The 24,599-nt window shown below is 44.9% G+C and overlaps 1 protein-coding gene across 2 annotated transcripts in view; it reads right to left on the bottom strand.

The window, feature by feature from the left end:
- Positions 1-24,599, bottom strand: part of CFAP44 (cilia and flagella associated protein 44) — a 969,845-nt gene that overhangs the window by 364,978 nt on the left and 580,268 nt on the right. For both annotated transcript variants that reach the window (XM_078656625.1, XM_078656626.1), the window contains 2 exons: positions 13,652-13,707; positions 5,808-5,970 (listed from right to left, as the gene is read on the bottom strand). In XM_078656625.1, coding sequence (XP_078512751.1) covers positions 5,808-5,970; positions 13,652-13,707 — 219 coding nt within the window. The remainder of the gene's footprint in view (positions 1-5,807; positions 5,971-13,651; positions 13,708-24,599) is intronic.

Here is a 24,599-nt window from a genome sequence, read left to right as displayed (position 1 = left end):
CAGAATACTTTTTAAAAGTTATTGCTTGAGTATATTAAAACTATGAATGTTGATGACTGTTATGTTTGTGTAAAATTGCCAGCATTAGTGTCAGAAGGGGTGACCTATCACCACCTTCCTCTTACATATGGAGTAACATGTAGTGTAATTGCAAGTTTATTTTATAAGACTGGGAAACTGGAGTATCATTACTCAAATGTTGATGAGATATTTGTGAAATTAAAAATTGTTAATACACTTAATAAGAGAAAACATGCAGAGGTAATGGGAGAATATTTTCTAGAAGTAGATGGGTTAACACATGAGTATGCATTTAATAATAATTTGACATGTAACATGAGAGTTGAAGCGAAGGCATTCTTAAATGTGGTTGAGGAAAGGAGAATTGCTTACAAACGAAAAGAGAAGATGAAACATGCAAAGTCTAAATATTACACATTTGATGATGAGAACATTGAGGATAAGAATGTGAATGTAGCAATCAATATAGACGCACCAATGTTGGGAAAATTTTGTATTAGGAGAGACAATTCAATGTATGACAATTATTTTGTGGGTGCAAGTCAATGTGAGGATACCTATAGAATTATAGGGGTTGGGGATTTAAAGGAGGAAATGATCCTGTTTTTCCTGGAATTTATTTCATATGAGGGAATAGAGCCTATTATAGACTGCCAGACCACTTGTATGGGACATGTTATGTGGGTTTGGTCTTTCCTAAAATTTTCCATGTAGATAGATGTACTAATGGAAAGCATGAGAAAGGTAAAGGTTTAAGTAGAAAAAGAAGAGAGACTGCGTTAGAAATAATAGGTGATGTATTTGGAGCACTGATACCAGCAGTGGGAATTTCATTTAATGCAAATAGAATCAGAAAATTGTCCACAATAGTTGATAAATTATCAACAGATACAGCAGGAGGATTCCTAATGGTAGATACTGAAATGGTTGCTATGAGAGCTTTGGTTATGCAAAACCGACTTGCCCTTAATATAATTTTAGCAAAAGAGGGAGGAGTCTGTGGAATATTGAAAGTTCAACATTGTTGTACTTATATTCCAGATAAAAGTCAAAACATTGAAAAGTATATTATAAATATTACAGATTTGCATAAAGAAATTGAACCACTGGAGATTGAAGGTGTCCTTGAAAGACTGGGTAAAAGTTTTTCAGCAATTAAGCACTGGTTTCAAGAAATAGGTAGTTCAATTATAGGTAAAGTACTAATACCAATAACAGTTTTAGTGGTAATAATCCTTATGATAAGGTTATGCTGTATATATAAAGGTAGAAGAGATTTCAGAAACATGATAAAGAGAAGGAATGAAGAACGATTAGCAAGAATGAGAGAAAAGAATGAGATAGAAATGGAGGAAGTAAAAGAAAAGGTTTTCAAAAATTCCAAAGAGAAAGAGACAAAATTATAGATGACATTAACAAAAAGAAGTTGAAACATGTTCTGCTAAATTTTCCAAAATGTTGAGGGTTATTTGGTGATAGAATCACCAGATGAGGGAATTGATGGAGCGAGGTGGCAAACACAAAATTTTGTGTACCCCTCGTAAATTTAATGTCCCATAGCATTAATATTTACTGATTGCATGTTTTGCGAAATTAACCAACCATAGAGTAAAGTGCACACATTATTTTTATTATTACACATCTTGCTTGCATGGTGCAAATAAACCCAGCTAATATGTATTGTTTTTGTGTTGTGGATTAATGCACAAAACACAGTTGATGGACAGAATGTAGAACAGTGTCATACATTCACCCCAGTACAAGGATCTGGGCCTAAATCCATCATTTTTTTGCACTCTACACCACCCTAGGTTAGACACTGGCTATATGCAAATCAGCTCTGACCCTGTGCCTCATGGGAACAGTCCAGTCCGAACTACCAAGCCATGTCTTTCCCAGACCGGAATCAAGCATCCAAGGACCGGTTTCTAGCTATCAGCCTTCATCAGCCTGGATAGCTTGACTCCAGTGGTGTGGAGAGCCTGGGACTCACGTCTGAGCATACCCAGCCCACTCGGGGTGAAAATTGCAAAAAACACAGTTGATGGACAGAATGTAGAACAATGTCATACATTCACCCCAGTACAAGGATCTGGGCCTAAATCCATCATTTTTTTGCACTCCACACCACCCTGGGTTAGACACTGGCTATATGCAAATCAGCTCTGACCCTGTGCCTCATGGGAACAGTCCAGTCCGAACTACCAAGCCATGTCTTTCCCAGACCGGAATCAAGCATCCAAGGACCGGTTTCTAGCTATCAGCCTTCATCAGCCTGGATAGCTTGACTCCAGTGGTGTGGAGAGCCTGGGACTCACGTCTGAGCATACCCAGCCCACTCGGGGTGAAAATTGCAAAAAACACAGTTGATGGACAGAATGTAGAACAATGTCATACATTCACCCCAGTACAAGGATCTGGGCCTAAATCCATCATTTTTTTGCACTCCACACCACCCTGGGTTAGACACTGGCTATATGCAAATCAGCTCTGACCCTGTGCCTCATGGGAACAGTCCAGTCCGAACTACCAAGCCATGTCTTTCCCAGACCGGAATCAAGCATCCAAGGACCGGTTTCTGGCTATCAGCCTTCATCAGCCTGGATAGCTTGCCTCCAGTGGTGTGGAGAGCCTGGGACTCACGTCTGAGCATACCCAGCCCACTCGAGGTGAAAATTGCAAAAAACACAGTTGATGGACAGAATGTGGAACAATGTCATACATTCACCCCAGTACAAGTATCTGGGCCTAAATCCATCATTTTTTTGCACTCCACACAACCCTGGGTTAGACACTGGCTATATGCAAATCAGCTCTGACCCTGTGCCTCATGGGAACAGTCCAGTCCGAACTACCAAGCCATGTCTTTCCCAGACCGGAATCAAGCATCCAAGGACCGGTTTCTAGCTATCAGCCTTCATCAGCCTGGATAGCTTGACTCCAGTGGTGTGGAGAGCCTGGGACTCGCGTCTGAGCATACCCAGCCCACTCGGGGTGAAAATTGCAAAAAACACAGTTGATGGACAGAATGTAGAACAATGTCATACATTCACCCCAGTACAAGGATCTGGGCCTCAGTCCCAGGCTCTCCACACCACTGGAGGCAAGCTATCCAGGCTGATGAAGGCTGATAGCCAGAAACCGGTCCTTGGATGCTGGGAAAGACATGGCTTGGTAGTTCGGACTGGACTGTTCCCATGAGGCACAGGGTCAGAGCTGATTTTCATATAGCCAGTGTCTAACCCAGGGTGGTGTGGAGTGCAAAAAAACGATGGGTTTAGGCCCAGATCCTTGTACTGGGGTGAATGTATGACATTGTTCTACATTCTGTCCATCAACTGTGTTTTTTGCAATTTTCACCCCGAGTGGGCTGGGTATGCTCAGACGTGAGTCCCAGGCTCTCCACACCACTGGAGGCAAGCTATCCAGGCTGATGAAGGCTGATAGCCAGAAACCGGTCCTTGGATGCTTGATTCCGGTCTGGGAAAGACATGGCTTGGTAGTTCGGACTGGACTGTTCCCATGAGGCACAGGTTCAGAGCTGATTTGCATATAGCCAGTGTCTAACCCAGGGTGGTGTGGAGTGCAAAAAAAACGATGGATTTAGGCCCAGATGCTTGTACTGGGATGAATGTATGACATTGTTCTACATTCTGTCCATCAACTGTGTTTTTTGCAATTTTCACCTCGAGTGGGCTGGGTATGCTCAGACGTGAGTCCCAGGCTCTCCACACCACTGGAGGCAAGCTATCCAGGCTGATGAAGGCTGATAGCCAGAAACCGGTCCTTGGATGCTTGATTCCGGTCTGGGAAAGACATGGCTTGGTAGTTCGGACTGGACTGTTCCCATGAGGCACAGGGTCAGAGCTGATTTGCATATAGCCAGTGTCTAACCCAGGGTGGTGTGGAGTGCAAAAAAACGATGGATTTAGGCCCAGATCCTTGTACTGGGATGAATGTATGACATTGTTCTACATTCTGTCCATCAACTGTGTTTTGTGGATTAATGCACAGCTTGAAAAATAATCAAAACGCAATTTAAATGTGCTTATTGTATTTATTTATGTGGTGGAGAGTTCGAAATGTAAGTATAAAATGCATTTATGTGGCTTATTTGCTAGGAAACAACTAACTGGGAAATATTAGTTAGGTGGGAGGTAAACAGAATGGGTTTAAATTCAATAATTAACATAAATCTGTGTTTGTTTTTACAATAGTTCCAAAAGTGGCTCTGAGGCCTGAGCAAAGATGGCCTCTTGGGTAAACTGTGAGCAAGGGCTGAACTGCGCAGGCACACCAAAACCTGCAAGTCAGAGTGAACTGTTTATGCTCAAGGAGGTTCAAGGCTGATGTGGCCCGGAACCTAGGATGGGTGCCAAACCTGGGCGACTGGACGTTGAGATCATGAGAATTTTGCTTGATGTTGCCACTCAAGGAAATGGCTAGGCCAAAGACTGTCCTAAACAAAGACCCTTTATTTCTTACTGAACCATCGAGAAAATGATGTCGTAAGGGTGAGATGATGCTCACCCAACCCGAATTTGTCCAATGAAATTTTGAATAAGAGATGTTAGATACAATTTAGATAGATTAAGTTGGAGAAATAGGGTATAAAACCCCCTGGTTTTGTCTAGTTAGGGTCGCCTTTTCAATTTCTATCGGAGAGGCTGCCCGATTGCTGACCGATTCCTGGATGTAAGAACTTTAATTTTTACTTGTTTGCTTTGCAGGACTGAAGCATAAGATGAGGGTGTTAGGGATGTTAGAAGAGAATGAAATTGGAACTATCTGTTCTTTGCTAATCTTTAACTGTTTTCTAAAATAAAGCGATTTTCTTGAGCTCTAAATAAAATGATCATTTTGAAATAAAGTTTAAGATTTTACTGAATAAAGATTTACTAATGCCTAAATGTCAGACATGATAAAGTTTTGTTTCTGAATACAAATTAGATAAATGAAGAAGTAAAAGCTGGTCTTTGATTCTTCCTACGCCTAATTTTCATTCTAGTAGATCCATTGCCACTATGGTGATGTGCCTGAATAATTAAAGTCTGATTAAAACCATGGTAAATGTTTTAAATCTGCAGGTGTAAATAATGGATAGTTAAATAGGTTTAGACGCTCCACCTAAATGTTACAGCGTTTCTCCATTGCGATTCACCAGAGCCTTGAAGCTGAGTGTAAGTGAACAGGGTAAATGCGCAGTGTTATGGGCCCCACTGATGCATGATTTGTGTTTTTTAAGGTTTCTGGGTAATGGTAAGTGTCAATTAGAAATGATTTCTGGAGCCGCGCTGTAGCAGTCCCACACTACAGAGGCTAATGTGGCTTTTCTAATATCGTGCCTTGAAGCAGCTTTGAAGGTGATCTGTAAGCGCACTATTTATATATTTTTAAACATTTTATTTTTAAAGTTTTATATTACGCGAACTAGACCCGAAGATATCGGGTATCAGAGCGCTTTACATAGCACCAGTTTCGTTACATGAGGACACATTCATTTCTGTTAGGAACAGGGTGATTAAGTGATTTGTCCAGAATCACAGGATGTTAAGCGTCGTTGCCGAGACTCGAACCTGGTTTCCCAGCTTCGACGTCGACCGCTCTAGCCATAAGGTTACATCCTCTCCCCCAACACATGCAGTACAAAGCTTCACATAAATGCTATTCTTTAGCGCCAGGAAACTCATGGTGTCAGCGCGCTTTACAAATTCCATTTAAAAATAATAATAATAATATTAATAATAATAATAATAATGCATATTATGAAATAATTGGTCTCTTACCCCTCTTTCGAAGTGCATGTGGTCGGGCATTTCTTTGTTTGTCTTCAGCAGTTCAGAGAATTTGCTCCTCAGTAAACTAAGCTCTTGTCTCTTGCTTGCTTTTTTCTCCTCTGCTTCTTTTATCATCTGATCATATTCCAGTTTCAGCTTGGCATTCTCAATGCTTCCCAGCACAAAAGTAAAAACAATAAAATGTTAGTTGGAAAGTAGTAAAATGCAAAATATTTTATACCTGACATTTCCACAAAAATAGAAAGGCACTTTGCAGACCGTACGGGTGACACCTGGATAGCACCGGCACAAAAATGTCACAGGGATGGCATGAGAAGGACCGGAAGTAGAAGCATACATTACAGGATATGCATCACACTTCGCGTTACTGGAAGCATTTGCATGAAATGAGACTCAGAATTACTCTCATCCATAAACAACAGTGAGGTAGTAGCAGGCTACACCTCAGCATTGCCTTCATCACTCTTAGGGGGTGATTAGGATGGCGGGCGGACTTAAGTCCGCCGCCACCCCCACAGTGTTAGGACTGGCCGCCAGACATGCAGCGATCCTGCACCATGAATCAGGATGCGACTGCCACCCTGGTGGTCGCATTCTGGAGTTTGACATTGGGGCAGGTGCTGCTTACATCCACACCCGCCGCAAAGCCAAATTGACATGTTGTGCATTCCCATGCACAATGTGGCAGGCACTGCGCGGTGCCTGCCCCCTTGTGCATGGGAATGGAGGGGGGTACCCCCCAAGTGCACCCCCACCCTCTCCTGGGGGCCCGCAACGGGCCTCCATTGCAAATCCCTGCCAGATTTTCCATGGCGGCGAAGCCACCATGGAAAGGCCTTTAAAACCCAGCATCCTAATATGGATGGCGGTGCCTGCTATATTGAGGCCAAAGTACGCCTGGCCGGCAATCCGAATGATTGCCGACTGGCGGAAAAGCGGCGGACGCACTTTGCGTCCGCCACAATGCCCCCGCCATTATAATATGGCGGGTGGTAAATCAGGTTGCGATCGCGGGCGGATCACCACCTCGGGGCCAGTGGTGGTGATCTGCCTGCCATCCTAATGACCCCCTTAGTGTCTTCTTTCTGTTTGATATTAGAAACGATGCCTGGAGCATCAATGTGTTTCTTCTTTTCTGTGAAGGTTACACCATTCATTCCATCCTTCTTTTGTGCAAATCCCAATACCTAAGAATACTTAATCTGTGCTTGGGGAGACACTGGTGTTTTTCAGGTTCATTGTCAAACTTTGGTTTGAGAGCATTGACATTGTCTTTTTGGTGATACCTCGGGTGTTTCGACGTATCTTTGCCCTTATGAGCCAGCCGTCTAAGTGTTGGTAAAGTACACATGTTCAATTGGTTAAAACTGCTGTTGCCCATTTGGGGCCGTACTACACAACGTGCCCCAGGGGCTTAACGGGCGTTTGCGCCAGCTTTGCGCACCCCAGGGGCTCTTTGGTACTACAGAAAGAGCCGCAGGCACTAGTGTGGCCCCTTCTGTAATACCAATAGTGCAGGCGCGTGCCCCAATGCAATGAGGGAATCCATTTGCCTTTGCGCCTGCGCTGTATTAAAGACGCAGGCGTACAGGCAAAGAAGCCCTCAGAAGGAGCACGGACAGTGTGCCATTTAAAAAGTGGTGCACTGTCAGTGCCCTCCTGGGAGCAGCCCTAACTTTCCGTTATACATCGTAACATATTGATGCGAGTATGTCATTTCAGAGGGTAAAACCATCTGAGATCCTGAGTGCTTTCATGGAAATTTGATATCGCTCTATTGAGAGTATATTTACCTTCTCACCTGTTAATTTATAAAGAAAAAAAAATAGAATATAACTCCTCTGTGTTATTACCTGGGTGGTTTTACAGGGTGTTCTGAGAGTGTTGTTATGTTAGTCACTTGGGTTCACCGGCACTTAACGGAGTTTTCTCTTTGTTTCTTTCCGCATCAACGCTCACAAAAGGCACCTTGCTATGATGATGGCCCCTGAGTCGTGGAAAAAGGATGACATATCGGAAGGGCCATGGCCAGCAGCGGCGTGGTGTTCGTTAAAAGATTTTACAACACCTGTCTCGGTATGTATGGGCACTAGAAGTTGGCTTGGCCTACGGGGAGCCAGGTGGGACCACTCCGGGCACACAAATAAGGCGGAAACATAACAACCATTCTTTATAAGTTACTTAGATTCATACATATGGGTTGAGACACAAATGGTGGGTACAGTCTATCACTCGAAGTGTCATGCGAGCGGGCACGGTTGGGGAAATTATTCCAGCGGTCACCAGCCGTTGGTCACTGATTTCTCAGTTTGGTATGTCCCAAAAAACTCCAAACAGTGGCCACAGGGGGTAGTTTTCATCAGGATAAAAAGGGCCAAATGCTATCTGTGCCAGTCTCGGCCAATTCAGTACCAGCCTACATACACATGCCCACATCTAACCACCTAGGTGGGGTCATAGCAAAACGGGGTGCACTGATCCTACTAATATGGCTGACAGCCTAAGCAAGAGCCGTCAGAAGGCCATTGTCTCAAGGGGATTGCCTCCCTCCCAAAGTTGAGACAAACATGCTGATCAGAGGACGTAAAAAACATCAGGGTATTTGATTGCTTGACTGCACCAGCAACTACTTCTTAAGTGGAGTACATAATTTGGCTAGTCGCCAGGCCGCGGTAGTGGGAGCGGTACATGAAAGGGAATATCTTCACCTTATGCAGAACACAAGCTAGCTAAGCATACGCGAGATCTCCCAGTACATGGGACACCTGGTGTGGCTCCCAACAAGCGTCAGTTAGGTGCAATTGAGCTTAGTTGGCTCCAGGCGTGTGAGAGAGGGACCTGACCGGCCGGTGGTCACAAACTTTCTGGCCTCACCTGAGATGCTCGCTGGATGGGCTTCAGGTGTGAGCGAGGCTCCAGGCATCCTGGCTGACGCAGTGTGTTTACCAATATTAAGGTCATAACAAGCGTCACAGGTTTTAACCCCGTGTATGTTTATGACGAGCTCAGCTCGTCATGAGGCACAGTGGAGCAGTGCTCATGACGTGCTGAGCTCGTCATAACTGCCACGGACGGCCCACGCGGGGCTAATTCCCCACCTGTGCGGGCGTTCTACAGGAGTGGGAGGAGTCGTGACAAGCTCAGCTTGAAATGAGCACAGCTCCACTGTGCAGCATGACGAGCTGGGCTCGTCACAAGCACCGCGGCGCCGCGTGCACCCCCCCGCACCGCTGGGGAATTAGCCACACGTGGAAGGAGTTAAATCATTTGCCGGCAATGGTGACTCATTTTGGCATAGGTGCATAATAAATGCTGCAGCTTCCCATTGCCTTCAATAAGGGCAACACAATTTCCTTATGGTTGGGCGTAGAAAAATGCTTTGTGGCGGGATAGCACTCTTCATAAAGTATTCAACAATAACAGATTGGGGAGGGGACTATCTTAGTCATTTGCAGGAGTCTCCTGTGATCAGGTATGCTGCCGGCTGTGCTTTCCTTGTAAACAGTGAGGGCATGTGTATCCTAGTGTGCGGCTGAGGTAAAAAAGTTAACTTGTAAAAAAATTCAACTGTTCGGCCAAGTTGTTCGAGTGTACGACCTGGTTAATAGCTGTGCGAGTTGGGGCCTAATGGCGCAATGTGCACAGCAGAGTGGGGCGCTACTGGCCGGAGCAGCCAAGTTTAGTCATACGGCCATGTTCTAGGGTGCGGCTGACTTTCAAATTAAAGGATAAAGCTCAAAGGTACGGCCAAGTTGTACCAGTGTGCGGTCAAGTTCTCAGAATTTCTTCTGCTCCGATGCCCTCTATTCAAACATAAGTGCCCTTCCAGGTAATAACTCAGTGCGCACTACAGGCTTTCCCTAGCGCCAGTTAACAGCTGCCCAGTGGGCCAAGGCGGTGTGCAATGCCCCTGGCAATATGCGCATCAGACATCTCAAACAGTATGTTATCCACAGATGGTGGACGCAATAGGCATATAGTGAAGTTTTCCCACATATTCTCCAGTATAGGCCATTGATAAATGGGCAAGGATGTTTTATGGAAAACTGGGAAAAGTTGTTGCAAAACGGGGCCGGGATGGCACTCTGGGAACAGCAAATATCACTTTATTATGTGCAGTTAGCTTCGATAGTCAGCTTCTTCCTTGGGGGTTAATATAACAGTCCAATTGGAGCAATTAACAACAGAGTGAAAGCAGTTTTAGCAACAGGTACGTCTGTTTAAAAAGAAAAAAAGAAAGAAAAATGGTCTGGGGCACAGTCAGTGTCTGGGGAGGGGGGTGAGTGTGCCAGGGAGCTTCTCACCCTGTGGCAGAGCACTGACAATTAACAACAAAGAGGGATGCACAACAAAGGAGGTGCAACCATTCCACGGATCCCAGTTGGGGGTACATTCTACATGTGTAGTGGGTCGGCGGGGAGGAGGGACCGACCTGATGATGGTCCTGGACTCTACTGCTCTAACCCACAATGTATGGACTCAGTAGTATCTTGGGGAGGCTGCCTATGATCAGGTACTCTGCTGGGCTGGTGCGGTATGCTGTGCCCTGGATGTCAAGTAACGGTTGGCTGTAGTGCGTTAGGGCCTGACAGCGCAATGTGAGCAGCACAGTGGGACATTGGTGGCCGAGACGGACAAGTTCAAATGTACGCCCAAGTTCTAGTGTATGGCAGAGTCTAAAAGTTAAAGTGTAACGTTTAACTGTACGGCCAAGTTGTGTACGGTCGAGTTAAAGTTTAAGTGTAATCTTGTACCTAATTTCCTTACTGCCGTTGACATGTGATGCAGCTAAAGTGTGATGCTGTGAATAATTCTTATATCCAAGAAGGATATCTTTCTTTGGTAATGGTCGGAGGTAAATTGTCTAGCGTAATGTGAATAAAAGGCTACGCCGTGGACAACAGACCCTGATTCTGAGAGGTGTTGTATTGGGCATAGCGGGCAGTAAGGTGAAGGTATTTGGGGAAGAGGGAATGTCACATTGTGCGCATACTATGAACAGGCGCCCCCGCGCATAGGGGAGGGGCGCATTTAGTTGCGCCATGGGGCTGAGCCTCCTCCTTCGGGCCCCAGTACAAAAAGAAGGGGGTTGGTGGTGATGTCTTTGTGACGTGAGGCATCGTGAAACGAAACCTATAGGAAACTAGACTTAAGCAAGTATTTAAGGCTGTGCCCTGGGGAGTTCATTTTCTTTGTCCCCTTAGGCTGCAACCTGAGCTTCAGGAGCGTCTTCGACCACCCACCCACCCGGCAGAAGAGCGTGGCTTCACGCAGGCGGAGCACTGACAGTTAACAACCAAGTGGGATGCACAACAATGGAGGTGCAACCATTCCATGGCCCCAGGTGGGGGTACATTTGACGTGTGTAGTGGGTCGGCGGAGAGGAGGGACCGACCTGACGGTGGTCCTGGACTCTACTGCTCTAACCCACATGTAATGACTCAGTAGTATTTTGGGGAGGCTGCCTGTGTTCAGGTACCCCGGTGGGCCGGTGTGGTATGCGGTGCCCTGGATGTCAAGTAACGGTTGGCTGTAGCGCGTTGGGGCCTGACGGCGCAGCACAGTGGGACATTGGTGGCCGAGACTGCCAAGTTCAAATGTAGTGCCAAGTTCTAGTGTCCATCCAAGTCTAAAAGTTAAAGTGTAATGTTTAAATGTACAGCCAAGTTGTGTATGGTCGAGTTAAAGTTAAAGTGTAATCTTGTACCTAATTTCCTTACTGCCGTTGACATGTGATGCAGCTAAAGTGTGATGTTGTGAATAATTCTTATATCCAAGAAGGATATCTTTCTTTAGTAATGATCTGAGGTAAATTGTCTAGCGTAATGTGAATAAAAGGCTACGCCGTGGACAACAGACCCTGATAGTTATTGTATTGGGAGTTACGGGCGGGAAGGTGAAGGTATTTGGGGAGAAGGGAATGTCACGTTGTGCGCATTCCAATGCGCCGCATCTATAATGCGGCCCCTGGTGTCAGATGTACCAGACGGTGACTGTCACTCACCAATGCTTACGTCCCTTCATTACTGCCCTTAGCTGCAAGGTCCCCGTTCCCAATTCTAACTAGTTCACATAGCAATACATCAGAATTCTTCTAGGTTTTTGACCTTGAAGTTTACATTATATCAGCCTGGAAGGGCCTTAGAATCACCAAGTCCTTGAGCTCCCGAAAACTACAGATATCTATGAAGATGGAACTTTGTCCACTGTGGCTGTTAAGCTCTGGAAGCCTGTGTTTTTTAATAGGCTCTCTCTTTTGCTTGTATTCATATCTCTATGTCCACTTGCTCTCTTACTGCTGTTGTTTTTACTGTGCTGTATTTAACAATTGTCTCTGTCCAACTGATTTTCCACATCTTTTGTTGTTTTTATTTTGCAGTGTTCTGAACCTCAAGGCTAAGAAACTCTTCGATTGTGGGCTTTTTAGAAATAAGCATAATATAACACAAAGCAAAACAACACGGCCCCTATGCAACACATCTGTCTAGATAGGGCTGGTCAGAGGCAAGACAATTATCATGCTCACGCAGTCTTAAGTTGTGTTCCAGACAACCCAAACACCACAGAGTTCACCGATGATGGCCAAGGAAATGCTGAGGCAATCAAGATTTGGCCAGGTCTATCCAAACCTCCAAAGAGTCAAACTCCTCGAGGACCGGGGACAGAGTACAGAGGGGTCGTGTGGGAGAAGAATCAATGATCAACTCATCAGTCCATGAGGAAAGAAATGCCACTTCTTGAAGGGCTCAGGACTGTTGGAAACACCTTGGAGACTGCACTCTCACCATTGAATACGCCCATTACTGATCCCCTTTCATCTCTTCCCCTGCCATCTCTCCCTGCTTTCTGCACAACTCTCATCGTTAGACTGCTCCTTCATTTTCTAGTTGGGTGAATCCATTCTATAGACATACGTATATACATACGACCAGCATACACCGTGGTACAGGTCAGAAACTCCCCACTTCCTACCAATGAGAGGAGTATGACTCTTTGGAGGCTTGGGTAGACCTGGCCAAATCCTGATTGTCTCAGCATTATCTTGGCCATCCTCGATGCACTGTAGGGTTTTTGGGGTTGTCTGGAACACGTCTGCGTCTTAAGACTGTGTGCTGGGCACGACAATGGTCATACCTCCTGTCCTGCCCATTCTAGACATATGTGTTGCATATGGGCTGTGTGCACAAAGTGGTGTAACTAAGCAGATCTCTCTTTCTCCCTTGGAGGAAAAGCCAGAGAACACCAATTATGAAGCAGCAATCACCCACCCCATCTTTCTAACAGGAGGAGGGCTGTGATTAATACCTTAGCTACCTGTACTTAGCATTGGTATGAGCTCTTGTTAGCAAAGGAAGAGGGCATCCTATGAGGAAGGTACTAGGCTTGTTTTCAAGGGACAAGAAGCACTGTGCAAGCTCTGGACTTCTCGTCATCATCACACATACATGATGTATCTGTTTTTGTTCTCTCTTTCTCTCTCTTTCACTCACTTGTGCAGTAACTCACTTGCTATCTCCAACACTCTCTTACTTTTTTCATCTGACTACCAAAGACACAAAGGGGAACATACACAAATGTACATCCATGTGAAAAAGATGTTCAATTTTTTAGGTTATAATAGCAGCAGTTGACCTTGTTTGTGCCACTTCTAGTACTGGTAAAATCAGTTTTATTTGTACCCCTTCCCTCTTAAAAGGGGAATGATACAACCTGCTCCTCCCCCACCACACCACCGAGGTAAATGGATTGTTCCTCACAACTTGCAGCAAACGCCATTGTCTAAACAAAACATGTTCCTCTCTAGGATTCTGCCACTGAGCATTGAACAGTACCTGTAGGCGTTGGGGTCTTCAATATCCTCAGGAACCTTCTCCTTTTCAAGGTGCAGCTGTTTAAAAAGAAAAAAGGGAGGGTCATCAGTGTTTGAGTCTTTCAATGCATTTGGCAGATTTAAGGCAAACTAGTCAGAATGTTAACCAAGTGCACCACCAAGAGACCCTGAGGTCTTTACATGGACATGAGTACTGTCAGCAAAAACACCACTGGAGAACATCCCTGTACTATAAGCGATTCCCCGATTAAAACTCAAGCTGCTAATGAGGTTCTGTGTGGGCAACACCACTGAGAAGATCAAATGGTTAGACCAATTCACTAACAAGTGAAATTCAGTTAATCATTAAATAAGCCTCTTAAACGCTCCTTTTCGTATTACATGTGGCGCTGACAGAGTACTCAAAACTCACAATTTCAGAAATTTCTTGTATCCTCTAAATAGTGTTATGCAACTCAATTTCCTCATGGCAGCCCTTGATACTCAGCATGCTGTGGGAAAACTGTGCTTACCCTGGTTGGAAGCTTCTAGAACCTTTGCATTGATGCCATAAGGTAAGTTCAGCGTACATACGTGAGGCATGTTTCCTTTAAGACATGTTTCCTTGACTACAGCTAATCTCAAGCATGTAAGAATTACACCAGGTTTGAGTGGCTCAGTAGTCTGGCTAAGTGCCGTCGTGTGGGTAACTTGTAAATTCATGTCTGCTTAGATTCTGTGCTATAGCCCCTCTTAGAGAACTCTCAAATCATACACCTCTTCAGCTTAGTTTTTTTTCAGGAAATGTCATTGCTTTTTCTGGAGGTATGGATCTTCTAATGTTTCAGACGACCCCGATTTACTTTACTTCTGGTTCTCAACTACAAACCGGGTGCCGGGCAGGTGGCTGGGGTCTCGTTTCTCCTTCACCCTCATTCATTGGACGGTGAAAGATGCCCGGGAAAGTCAGCCGCTCCTGTGGTGCCTGAGGGTCCTAGTCAACTCCACCTTATCTAAATTAAGGAGTTTGGGTGATTATTAATAGACCCCAACCAAACTCAATGGCATGCAGTAAATTAGGGTCCTTAAGACCCTTGCCTTGTATAAAGGTGTGGAAGAAAATATAGGCAAACTGTTAACAATTATTTAAAAAAATTAACAGACATTCTTTGCCATTGGCAACTGAGGGATGGATGTATAAACAAGACATACCTGTGAGTTGTTCCCACGTGTGGGAGAAGGCAGTAAAATGTGCACTTGTGTTGAAAATTTCAGTATGACAGAGTGAGCTTGGACTATCCATGCAACAGGCTTAAGAGGAAACAAAACCTTGATTTCTTTTTTTTACTTGATTCCTTTATAGCGGACAATTTCATAACTGCATTCAGGCAGCAATCAATGTATGAGATTGAATTAAGTCAGTGAAATCAGGTCATGAGACTGGTCCTGATGGGGTGCCAAGGTGATTAAAAGATGATGATGAAACAAGCTTTATTTCGATACTTTGCATATATCTTAAAAAAGCATTACAGACAAGAAATAATTTTTTTTAAAAAGATCGGTGCATATAAAAACATTTCAAATTCATATTAAACATCGTTTACATAATGCTGCTTAGGGCCTTAAAACAGGATGTACGACTTACTGGTTATGCACTGTTTTTAGCTTAAGAGACCTGATCCGCCATGCCCATGCTAAGAATTTAGCTAAACAGAAAGCGAACAAAGGACGGGGGTCAGATCTTAGAATGCGAAGAGCCTCAAGATGAGATCTAGTTCCAAGGCTCCTACACAAGGGTTTTAGCCAAGAGCGGCGCGGGGCAATATAGGCTGGACACTCAAAAAAAGGTGGGGCACAGACTCTGGCCTACTAGTGCAAAACGGGCAAAATGAGGATAAATGCAATGGTGACCTCCAACTGGCAACAAGTTTACCCACTGGCAACAGACCCAGCCTAAATTTGATATAAAGTGCCCTGTCCCATGGTTTGCTAATCTGGAACAGTGGTTCTGCAAAGGAAGGGATTACAATTCCTGGCATTCGTCACCCATATCCAATACAAAGACTTAAGTGTCTGTTTGGGCGGAGCTGATCGGTTATCCCATGCATCCTTGAGACCTAGTGCAATAAGAAGACGCTTAGTTTCTTTAAGCCAGCGGATTTTAGACCAGCCTGGTGACAAGAGCAATTCTCTTAGCCCATCAGCATAACTAGATAGTTCGGGTACCCTCCAGATGCGTGCCCAGAGGAGAAGGGGACGCAACCTTGCCTGATCACCTATTGGTCGAGTACCTGCATCAAGTAGAAGTGGGTGGGCAGGAGTACTATGCGGCAGTCCCATGAGGTCTCTGTGGAATTTATTTTCCACTTTAGTTAGGATGTCTATATTCTGGAAACCCCATAGTTCTGATCCGTAAAGGGCTGCACTCACCCCCCTTGCTCTGTAGATGTCCAAAACAGGACCAATAGGTTTGAGGATAGAGGCCCGTTGTTCTTTCGTAAGTACTCCTACCACCTTCCTATGGACCAGTGATGCCTTTTGTAGGTGGGGTTGCCAGCTCAAAGAATCAATGAGGCGAATGCCCAAATAGTCAAATTCCTTTACTCTTTCTAATGTAACAGAATCCAGAGATGGTGGGGTGACGAGTTTCTTCCGGGAATTTATTACCAGGAACTTGGTTTTATTAACATTTATGGAAAGACCCCTTGCTGCGCAAAAGTCTTTAAAACCAGTGAGTAGGCATTGCAGGCCTGCAGGTGTTTTTGAGATCAGGAGGGTGTCGTCAGCGAAGAGGAGAGTGGGAATTTTCCTGCCAGCCAGGGTTGGTGCATCAGCCGGATGTTCAAGGAGATGCTCCACCACTCCATTAACGTATAGAGAGAATAGAGTGGGGGCAAGGACACAACCCTGGCGGACTCCCCTGTTCACAGGGATACAAGAAGTTTTTTGGCCCTGATCCCCCCACCTGATCTGAGCAAAGTTGTCCTCATGTAGTTGGATGAGCATGTGTAGTAGATACTGGGGAATACCCATTGTGCCCAAAACCCGCCACAGCTGGTCTCGTGGAACTAAGTCAAATGCAGTGCGTAGGTCTATAAACGCAAGGTACAAACTACATTTGGCCAGGACAACTACTTTCGGGTGAGAGTGACATCGCAGACAACATTATGACAGGAAGAAGGGTTAACTGGGTGGGCTCAACTAATAAAGTGGTAGCAGGAGACTGTGTTATAGTTAATTTTAAATCTAGAAATGTTTCCAGCCGTCTATTTTGGGATAGTTCCCCATTGGACCCAGTAGGCAGGGGTGTTCGTGCGATGCCCCTTGGCTTTTTTTATCCCCGAGTACATAGGTCAGGAAGGGGAGAGATTACTAGGTTACATCATAGTGAAAATGCTTGGGCTAAAGACAACCTCATTTCGCCGCTTCAAATAAACCAATGGGTGACAAAGCAACCAAGGGCAGGTGGCTCGGCTAATTCCGCAAGGAACATCCCTACCAACGACTTAGTGTTGTCGAATAGGTTTGCGGCTCTAGCTAATCAAATTGATACTGACTGACTAGAGCAAGAGCAGATAAGCTTGAATGCCCCTCGTACCGATAATGTCTTTACTAATGTACCATGTAACACAGTAAGCATAGCCGCAAATGATCATTTAGTTCTGGCCAAGGGGAACATCAGACTACTTTCCTGGAACATTGCGGGTTTACGGGCTAAGCAGGAGGACCCGGTGTGGCTTCAAAAGATAAAAGAACATGATATAGTGGCCTTGCAGGAAACTTGGACAAGGGACAATGCTTTCTGGGTGGATTGCTATAAATCGTTCTTTGTTAAAGCGCAGAGTTCCATGGCGGGTAGGGATAGAGGGGGTCTGTTGTTTTTAGTTTCAATTAAACTGGCAGGTACTGTTAAGGAAATCCCCAGTTCTTCATATTATTTTCAGTTGGTGGAAATCCTCCTGGCAGATACAAATAAGTTAGTATTAATAAATTGCTATAATTCCATGCAGGGGGGTCCTGCAAATTTTGTTTTAGAGGGTTTATCTTCCTTTTTAACCAATTATATGTCAAAACAAACCACTTTTGTACAACTCATACTGATGGGAGATTTTAATGTTCATTTGTGTGGGCTACATTGTCATATTGAGGATGATACGGGCCCAGATCATACGACTTTGCCACATTTTGAGCACAGCCCTAAGGGTGTGGCAATGGAAAATTTGCTATCCTCCAACGATTTATTTGAACCAGGGTTTGCAGACTCAAAGGATCGTGTGGTCACATATAACGCTAGGGGAAGTGAATCGATTATCGATTATATTTTTTTGTCCCCGGGTCTTCTCCGCTATGTATTGTTTTATAATGCCATTGTAAGTGGGTTTAGTGACCACAACCCGGTGTCGCTAGTCTTGGACGTTTCCATTGGTCTGAGTAAAGTGGCCTTGAGGGCCACCGCTGTAAAGGATGTTAGGAGCAAGGATCAGGGAAGGCGTCTTAAATGGTGTAAAGTTTGCCCGGAGGACTTTTTAGGCTTAATTGAGCAAAATATGGCCGTAGAACTTGCGACATGTAGGGATTCAGACAGGGGGGGGAAGGAGGTGGTTAGTGCTTTTGAGGCTATTTGTTCCAGAGTGGAAGAAGAGCTTATAGCCAGACCAAAGAGGGGACCTGCCCCAGCTTTTGGCTGGTTTGATCACACATGCTCCAATGCACACTCAGCTTTGTTGAAAGCCCTTAAACATTCCCCCAGAGACAAGCAACTGGTGGCACAACTGAGGAAAAAATACGCTGTGGTGGTCAAGACTCGGAAAAAGGCCATCAAAGAGGAAGCTTGGGACTCTTTGATGGATTCTACTACCCTTAAACAAAGCTCCAAATTCTGGCCTATAATTAACAACCCTTTATTTGCACAATCAAATAACATAGATCTTGAAGTTAACATCTCTGAAGCAGAGTGGATTAAACACGTTTCTAATATATATGGTTCAAAAGAAATGGTTGAGACATTTTCAATGCCTCGTTCCTCAGCCTCCATTCCCAAGCTAAAATTCAGTAAAACTGAAGTGGAGGTTGCGATTAAAGGCTCAGCTAGTAACAAAGCCCCTGGTCCAGACGGGGTTCCTTTGGATCTCTATAAACTAAACCCAGGGATGTGGGCAGAGATATTAGTCAATGTTTTTAATTGTGTATTTGAGGGGGGATTCCCAAAAACTTGGGCATGTTCAATAATAGTCCCTATTTTTAAAAAGGGCCAAAGAAGTGATCCTAAGTGTTTTCGACCTATATCCTTGCTGGATTCCTCTATGAAGGTGTTGGGCAAAGTTTTACTGGCAAAAATTAGCAACTGGTCTATGGAAAATGCCATTTTAACAGATGCTCAATATGGGTTCCGCTCAGGTAGAGGCACAGAGGACCAATGTTTAAATCTTCATTTGTTAATTTCAAAATATTCCACGGCTACAAAGGGGTCAATTTTTGTTGCTTTTATGGACCTGTCCACGGCCTTTGATTTAGTTAACAGAGCTCGGCTGTGGACCATGCTGTTAAAATTGGGTCTTGATCCTCCTCTTGTGTACTACCTTGCTGAACTTCATAAAGACTTAAAGGTCTCGATTAGAATGGACCAAGAAGGAAATCGCACAGCCTGGTTCAAATCGTGCAGGGGTGTACGGCAGGGTTGCATCCTTGCTCCCATGCTGTTCACTCTCTACATAAACTCATTGGAGAAAAACCTTTTAACTGTCACTTTGGACACACCGCGTGCAGGGGATACTCGTATTCCTGTTCTCCTGTACGCGGATGATGCTGCCTTGATAGCCCGGACATACTTAGGCCTACAGAGACTTTTAAATGCTTTTAGTGAATTCATGTCTTCACTTGACTTAGGGGTAAACAACTCCAAATCTCATGTTATGGCATTTGGGGATGTGAAAAACAATACCAAATCTTTCTACTGTAATGGTGAAGTGATCACTAACGTCAAAATTTTTACTTATCTAGGTGTAATTTATGATACAAAGGGCAGCTGGGTTCCCCAAATTACAACCAAAACTAAAGCGGTTAGGAGCTCGGCAAACGCAATTTTAAGTTTCTCTAGGAGACTTGGTGGGAAGCCTAGTGGTGCATTATTGAGCTTGTACAGGGCAAAAACTGTGGCAATAGCCAGGTACGGTTCAGGCTTGTGGGGCTATGTCAATAGTGAAACTATTCAAAGGGAGGAGAATAAGTTCCTTCGTTCTATATTAGGGCTCCCCCAATCGACAGCCACGTTTTCTATCCATCAGGAGCTTGGCCTAGTGTACATTACCGATATCCTTTTAATGGCACCCATTCTCTTATGGATTCGGACCTGGACCAATGAAAACCTAGGTTTAAATCATAAAATACTGATGGATTGTTTACATTTGGACAGATTTAAAGATATTCCCTGGCTGTCTTACATTCACAAGTGCTCTTTGGATCTTGGTCGTCCCGAGATTTTCTCCGCCCCTTTGGGTCTAAAAAAATCTGATCTTGATTGGGTTAAGCTCAATTTCCCCAAACTGAAAAGCTTGGAGAGAGAGGAATGCCAACTTATAAAGCCCACGGTTAGAGCTCACTTTCTGACTATTACCTGCCTGGCTCTACAACCGTATCTTGCCATAGTTAACATCCCTTTTCATAGGTGGCTTCTGGTAAAATTTCGTTTTAACCAGATTTATACGGTTCTTTGCGACAGCCAAGGTTGGTTTAAGCAGGAGGATGCACCTGTGTGCAACTGTGACAATTTTTCACTGCAAGATAATATGCACCTTATGCTGTTCTGCCATTTTTATATTACGCCAAGACAGAAGTACCTGGTGCCTTTATTGAAGGACAAAGCATTCCACCAGGCAAAACCAGCCCTCTTGTATCTCCAAATGTTGGATTCACCCCTAGTTATGTTCAGCGTGGCTAACTATCTTGTTGCTGCTGTTAGGATCAGGAGGAGGCGACTGCAAATATAGTAAGGTGGTTTGACCTGGAGGATGAAATATGTTCTTTGTATCTGCATTTTTTAGCTGACAATTACCCTTTCTTTGAACTGTTTTTAAACTGTGCACATTATTGTTACAACTGTTTTTAAACTGTACATATTATTGTTATTACTGTATGTATTTTCCCATGAAATCAAATTGCCCTTTTATATTGACTGTAGTATGCTTTTATGATTTTTAACTAAATCGAATAAAGTGGTTTTTTGACTTTGAACTACTTTCCAAATTATCATGAGGAGCCGAAATGTTTGCTCAATTGTGCCAGTACCTGTTCTAAAACCCGCAGGGAAATCCGAGAGGATTTTTTCTTCCTCCATCCACTGCTGGATCCTTCCCAGGACTACTTTGCCAGCAATCTTCTGCGTAGAGTCGAGCAAGCTGATTGGACGATAATTCCGCTCCCTTCCATGAGGCCGGGAATGCTCCACCCCTCAATACAGCATTCAGAAGTGCGGCAATTAGGCTGCTCCATTCTTGTGTGTTGACCCTTATAAGGTCGCCTGGGATTCCATCGGGCCCCGCAGCTTTGTTAGGGACCAAGCATTTGATTGCCCCTTCAACTTCCTTGGCGGTGAAGAGGTTAGTCTCTGAAAGGGCTGTGCTATGGTAGGAGCAAAGGCCGGGCAGTTGGGTCGTGTGGTTGAGTAAAGAGCCCCCAGATAAAGAGTAGAGCTGGGAGAAATGAGCAAACCACGCCTCCCCAGTGATGTTACAAGTCAAAAGAGAGGCAATGGGTTTAGACCTCAATCTCACCAGATCCCAGAAGCCCTTTGAGTCTTTCTTGGAGCTTGCCTCAATAAGGTTAGACCAAAATTGCGTATCATGCTCGACCCTGGCCATAGATAGTATCTTCCGGTACCTTTTCCTTGCTAGTTTGATGTTATTAGACTCCTTAGATTTCACTGCTCTGATGAGATCGCATTTTGCAGAGCGACAGGCAGGGGTGAACCAGGAGTCGCCAGTTTTGTTGGTGCTTTTGCCCTTCCGTCTCCCATCTGCTGAAGCGATAGTAAACAAATCTCCCAAAGCTTTGGTTGTTTCAGTGAAAAGTTGCAAAGCGTCCAGTTTCCCAGGGCAACTAGCATCAAGCCCTACTCTGGCTTTGGACATTATTGAGTTTGCAATTGCCAATTGCTCCATTTAAGCCTCCTTCCACACTTTGAAGGGCAAACTTCATGGGTTGACTTCCATGCATGGGGGGGGAGATTGACTTCAGGCCCCTCCAGGGGGAGGACAGTGTTAGTGCAAGAAAATTGTGGTCGCTATCAGCCGTTGTAGTAACCTCCATGTCGAACAGATAGGCCCAAAGCTTAAAATTCAGAAGAATGTAGTCGATACGAGAGGTATGGCCGGCCCTATTAAAGGTATGGGCCCCTTTGGGATCAGATTTGGATCTCCCATTTACTGCCCTAAGGCCAAATTCCATACAAAGGGCATTGAGATTTAAGGCCCCCTGAGACCATTTTTTGATAGGATCAAGTGTTAATACAGGGATACCTCTCCTAGTGTCTTCCTCCCAAGTGTCTAGGATGTCCTCACTAGCAAGAGGCTCAAAAGAGCAATTAAAATCCCCGGCAAGAAGGACAAGGGAATTAGCGTTACAGGTTCCGAGTTCGTCTTCTAGGCCTAGTTGTGACAACGTGGATACGCCACCCCTTGCCCCCCTAAGATAGATGTTAAATATTTTCAAATTTTTCCCCCCCAGACCTTTAACTAATAATCGCTGCAGGTCAGGGGAGTTTGTGGGAAGGTGTCTGATGGAAAGACCCAGAGAGATTCTGACCCAAATTAAAAGGCCACCTGAGGGGCGACCTTTAGAACCAGGCGATTGAAGCGCTGGAACGAAATATGTGGTGTAACCCACCTTATGCCGGGGTTCAACACATCAGGTTTCTTGCAATAAGAAAATCCCGAAGGATTCAACTAAGAGATTCCAGTCGGGCATGGTAAGATTGCGTGCAAGGCCTGCTACGTTCCAGCTCAGGATCCGAAGCGCAGTACCCGGAACGATGTTCCCGGTAGTCTTCATTCCTAGGGATATCCGAGGTGCTAATGTGTTGGACTCGGGATGCCTATCTGTAGGTAACAGGGTGACATCCCCTGTGGGGTTTGTCACTTTAGGCTCCGCGTCCACCTTAATATTAGATTTGGCTTCGGTGGGAGATGATACACAAGAGGCTAATGTGGGATCTGCCCTATCACTGCAGATTAGAGATAGCTCAGGTGAAGGTGACCGAGGTGATGAATCGGACGAGGTCGAGATTGTATATTGCTGTGCTACCTCGTGAATGGCATTGCACGTCCGCCCAGCATCTGCTACGACACAAGGGTTATAATATTCAAAAAGGTGACTAATGGAGGGATGAAAGGAAGTGGTGCTGGGTAGTGGCCTAGCAAGTTTTCCCATATCATTTGAAGAGGAGCTACACCGCTCTGGACTGCTCTCAGGAATTGCTACAGCCAGGGTTCCTGGTGACGATTTGTTCCTAAGATCATGGGATATACAGGGGGGCAGGGAGAGTCAATCAACCTCTTCTAAGCAACCAAATCTGTTTGAGGTTGTTGCTCCCTGCCACCTCCTATTAGTATAATAATGCCGGCCCCCGCTCACACCACTATATGCCGGAAGACAAGGATTTGACCACTCGGCCACAGAGTTTTGGACGTGACGGGGGGGGGTAAAAGAATGTTAGAGGTCTAGGGACAATGGAAGAATTGTCCTCTCCAGAGTTTCAAGAACAAATATATTCTGCCGTCTGGGGTTCATCGAAGGAGACTACTATACAATCACCTGGGGTTGATTTGCGTGTAGGTCCTACTCAGGGGACTCTACGCACCATTAAAACTTTACTTCTCAGGTGCCTTGGGGTCTGCCTATTAGTGTTTAACCAGTGGATGACCTTGTTCTTGAGGGACCAATAGTTCTCTTGAATGGATCTCTCAAGAACAGGAACACCCGTTAATATTACCACATAGGGCTTTACGTCAGGGGGTAGATCTATATACCCCCGCGAAAATTATCGACATTCCTTGTTTCGTGTTTGGTGGGAAGATTACGGTTAATGGGATTAGCCCTCTGAACAGCCGCCTCTTTGTTGGGTTTGGGAGGCTGTTGTGGAGGCTGTGGGGGTGGCTTAGTGGGGGGATAAATGAGTTTGGGCTCAAAACCTTTGGTACGTGGTTTAGGTAGTGGCTTAGGTATAGGCTTACTTGAGGATGGTACATTTGGCATAATAGGGGTTGTATCATCCTGGACAATGGGAGGCCCGTTGTTGTTTTGGACAGTGAAGCTTGCTAGATTTAAAATGCTCTTTTCCATTTCCAAAAGGTGGTTTTCAATTCGAGCAAGTCTAAGGTCCAGCGGGGTAAGAAGCTTTTTTAATGATTTCCAGACTAATTCTAGGAACTCACCGTCGCTACCCCCAAGCACACTTGGATCCCCCCCTGAGTTCGCCTGTGTAGTGACTCTTGCAATTGGGCACGGGCTTGGGCAACTCCCTGAAACATTAGGGTGGTCCGAGTTTAAAGCAACAAGACTAGGTGCTGGTTGCTGGACAGATGGATTGACAATAGATGGGCAATGTATACTAGCTATTTTCGCCTTTTTCCGCGAGAAGGCAGACATTGTAGTACGCTTCCTTTTTTGAATTGGGACTTTCAGGTGGTGACCCTGTAGGGAAGCATACTCCTCAGTGGTAGTAGGGGTTGCCAAAATGGAAGATGTATCTAAGTCAATGTCAACACTCCTGTCGCTGTCATACAAAAGGGAAATATCACTATTGTGTGAATGGGAGGAAGTAGAAGACAGGGAGAGCCTTGGAGATAGGGAAGGGATAGGGTGAACCTCGACCTGGGTTATAATTGATCGGGAGTTAGGTAAATGTTTTGGGCTCTTAACTGTTGATATGTGTCCTAGAGAAGATTTCTTGGATGTTGCAAAAGCTTCAGACAATC

The sequence above is a fragment of the Lissotriton helveticus genome, chromosome 8 (genome assembly GCF_964261635.1).
Source record: "Lissotriton helveticus chromosome 8, aLisHel1.1, whole genome shotgun sequence".
Classification (NCBI taxonomy): Eukaryota; Metazoa; Chordata; class Amphibia; order Caudata; family Salamandridae; genus Lissotriton; species Lissotriton helveticus.
Note: the sequence above shows the minus strand (reverse complement) of the source record. Positions and strands in the feature narration are given on the sequence as shown.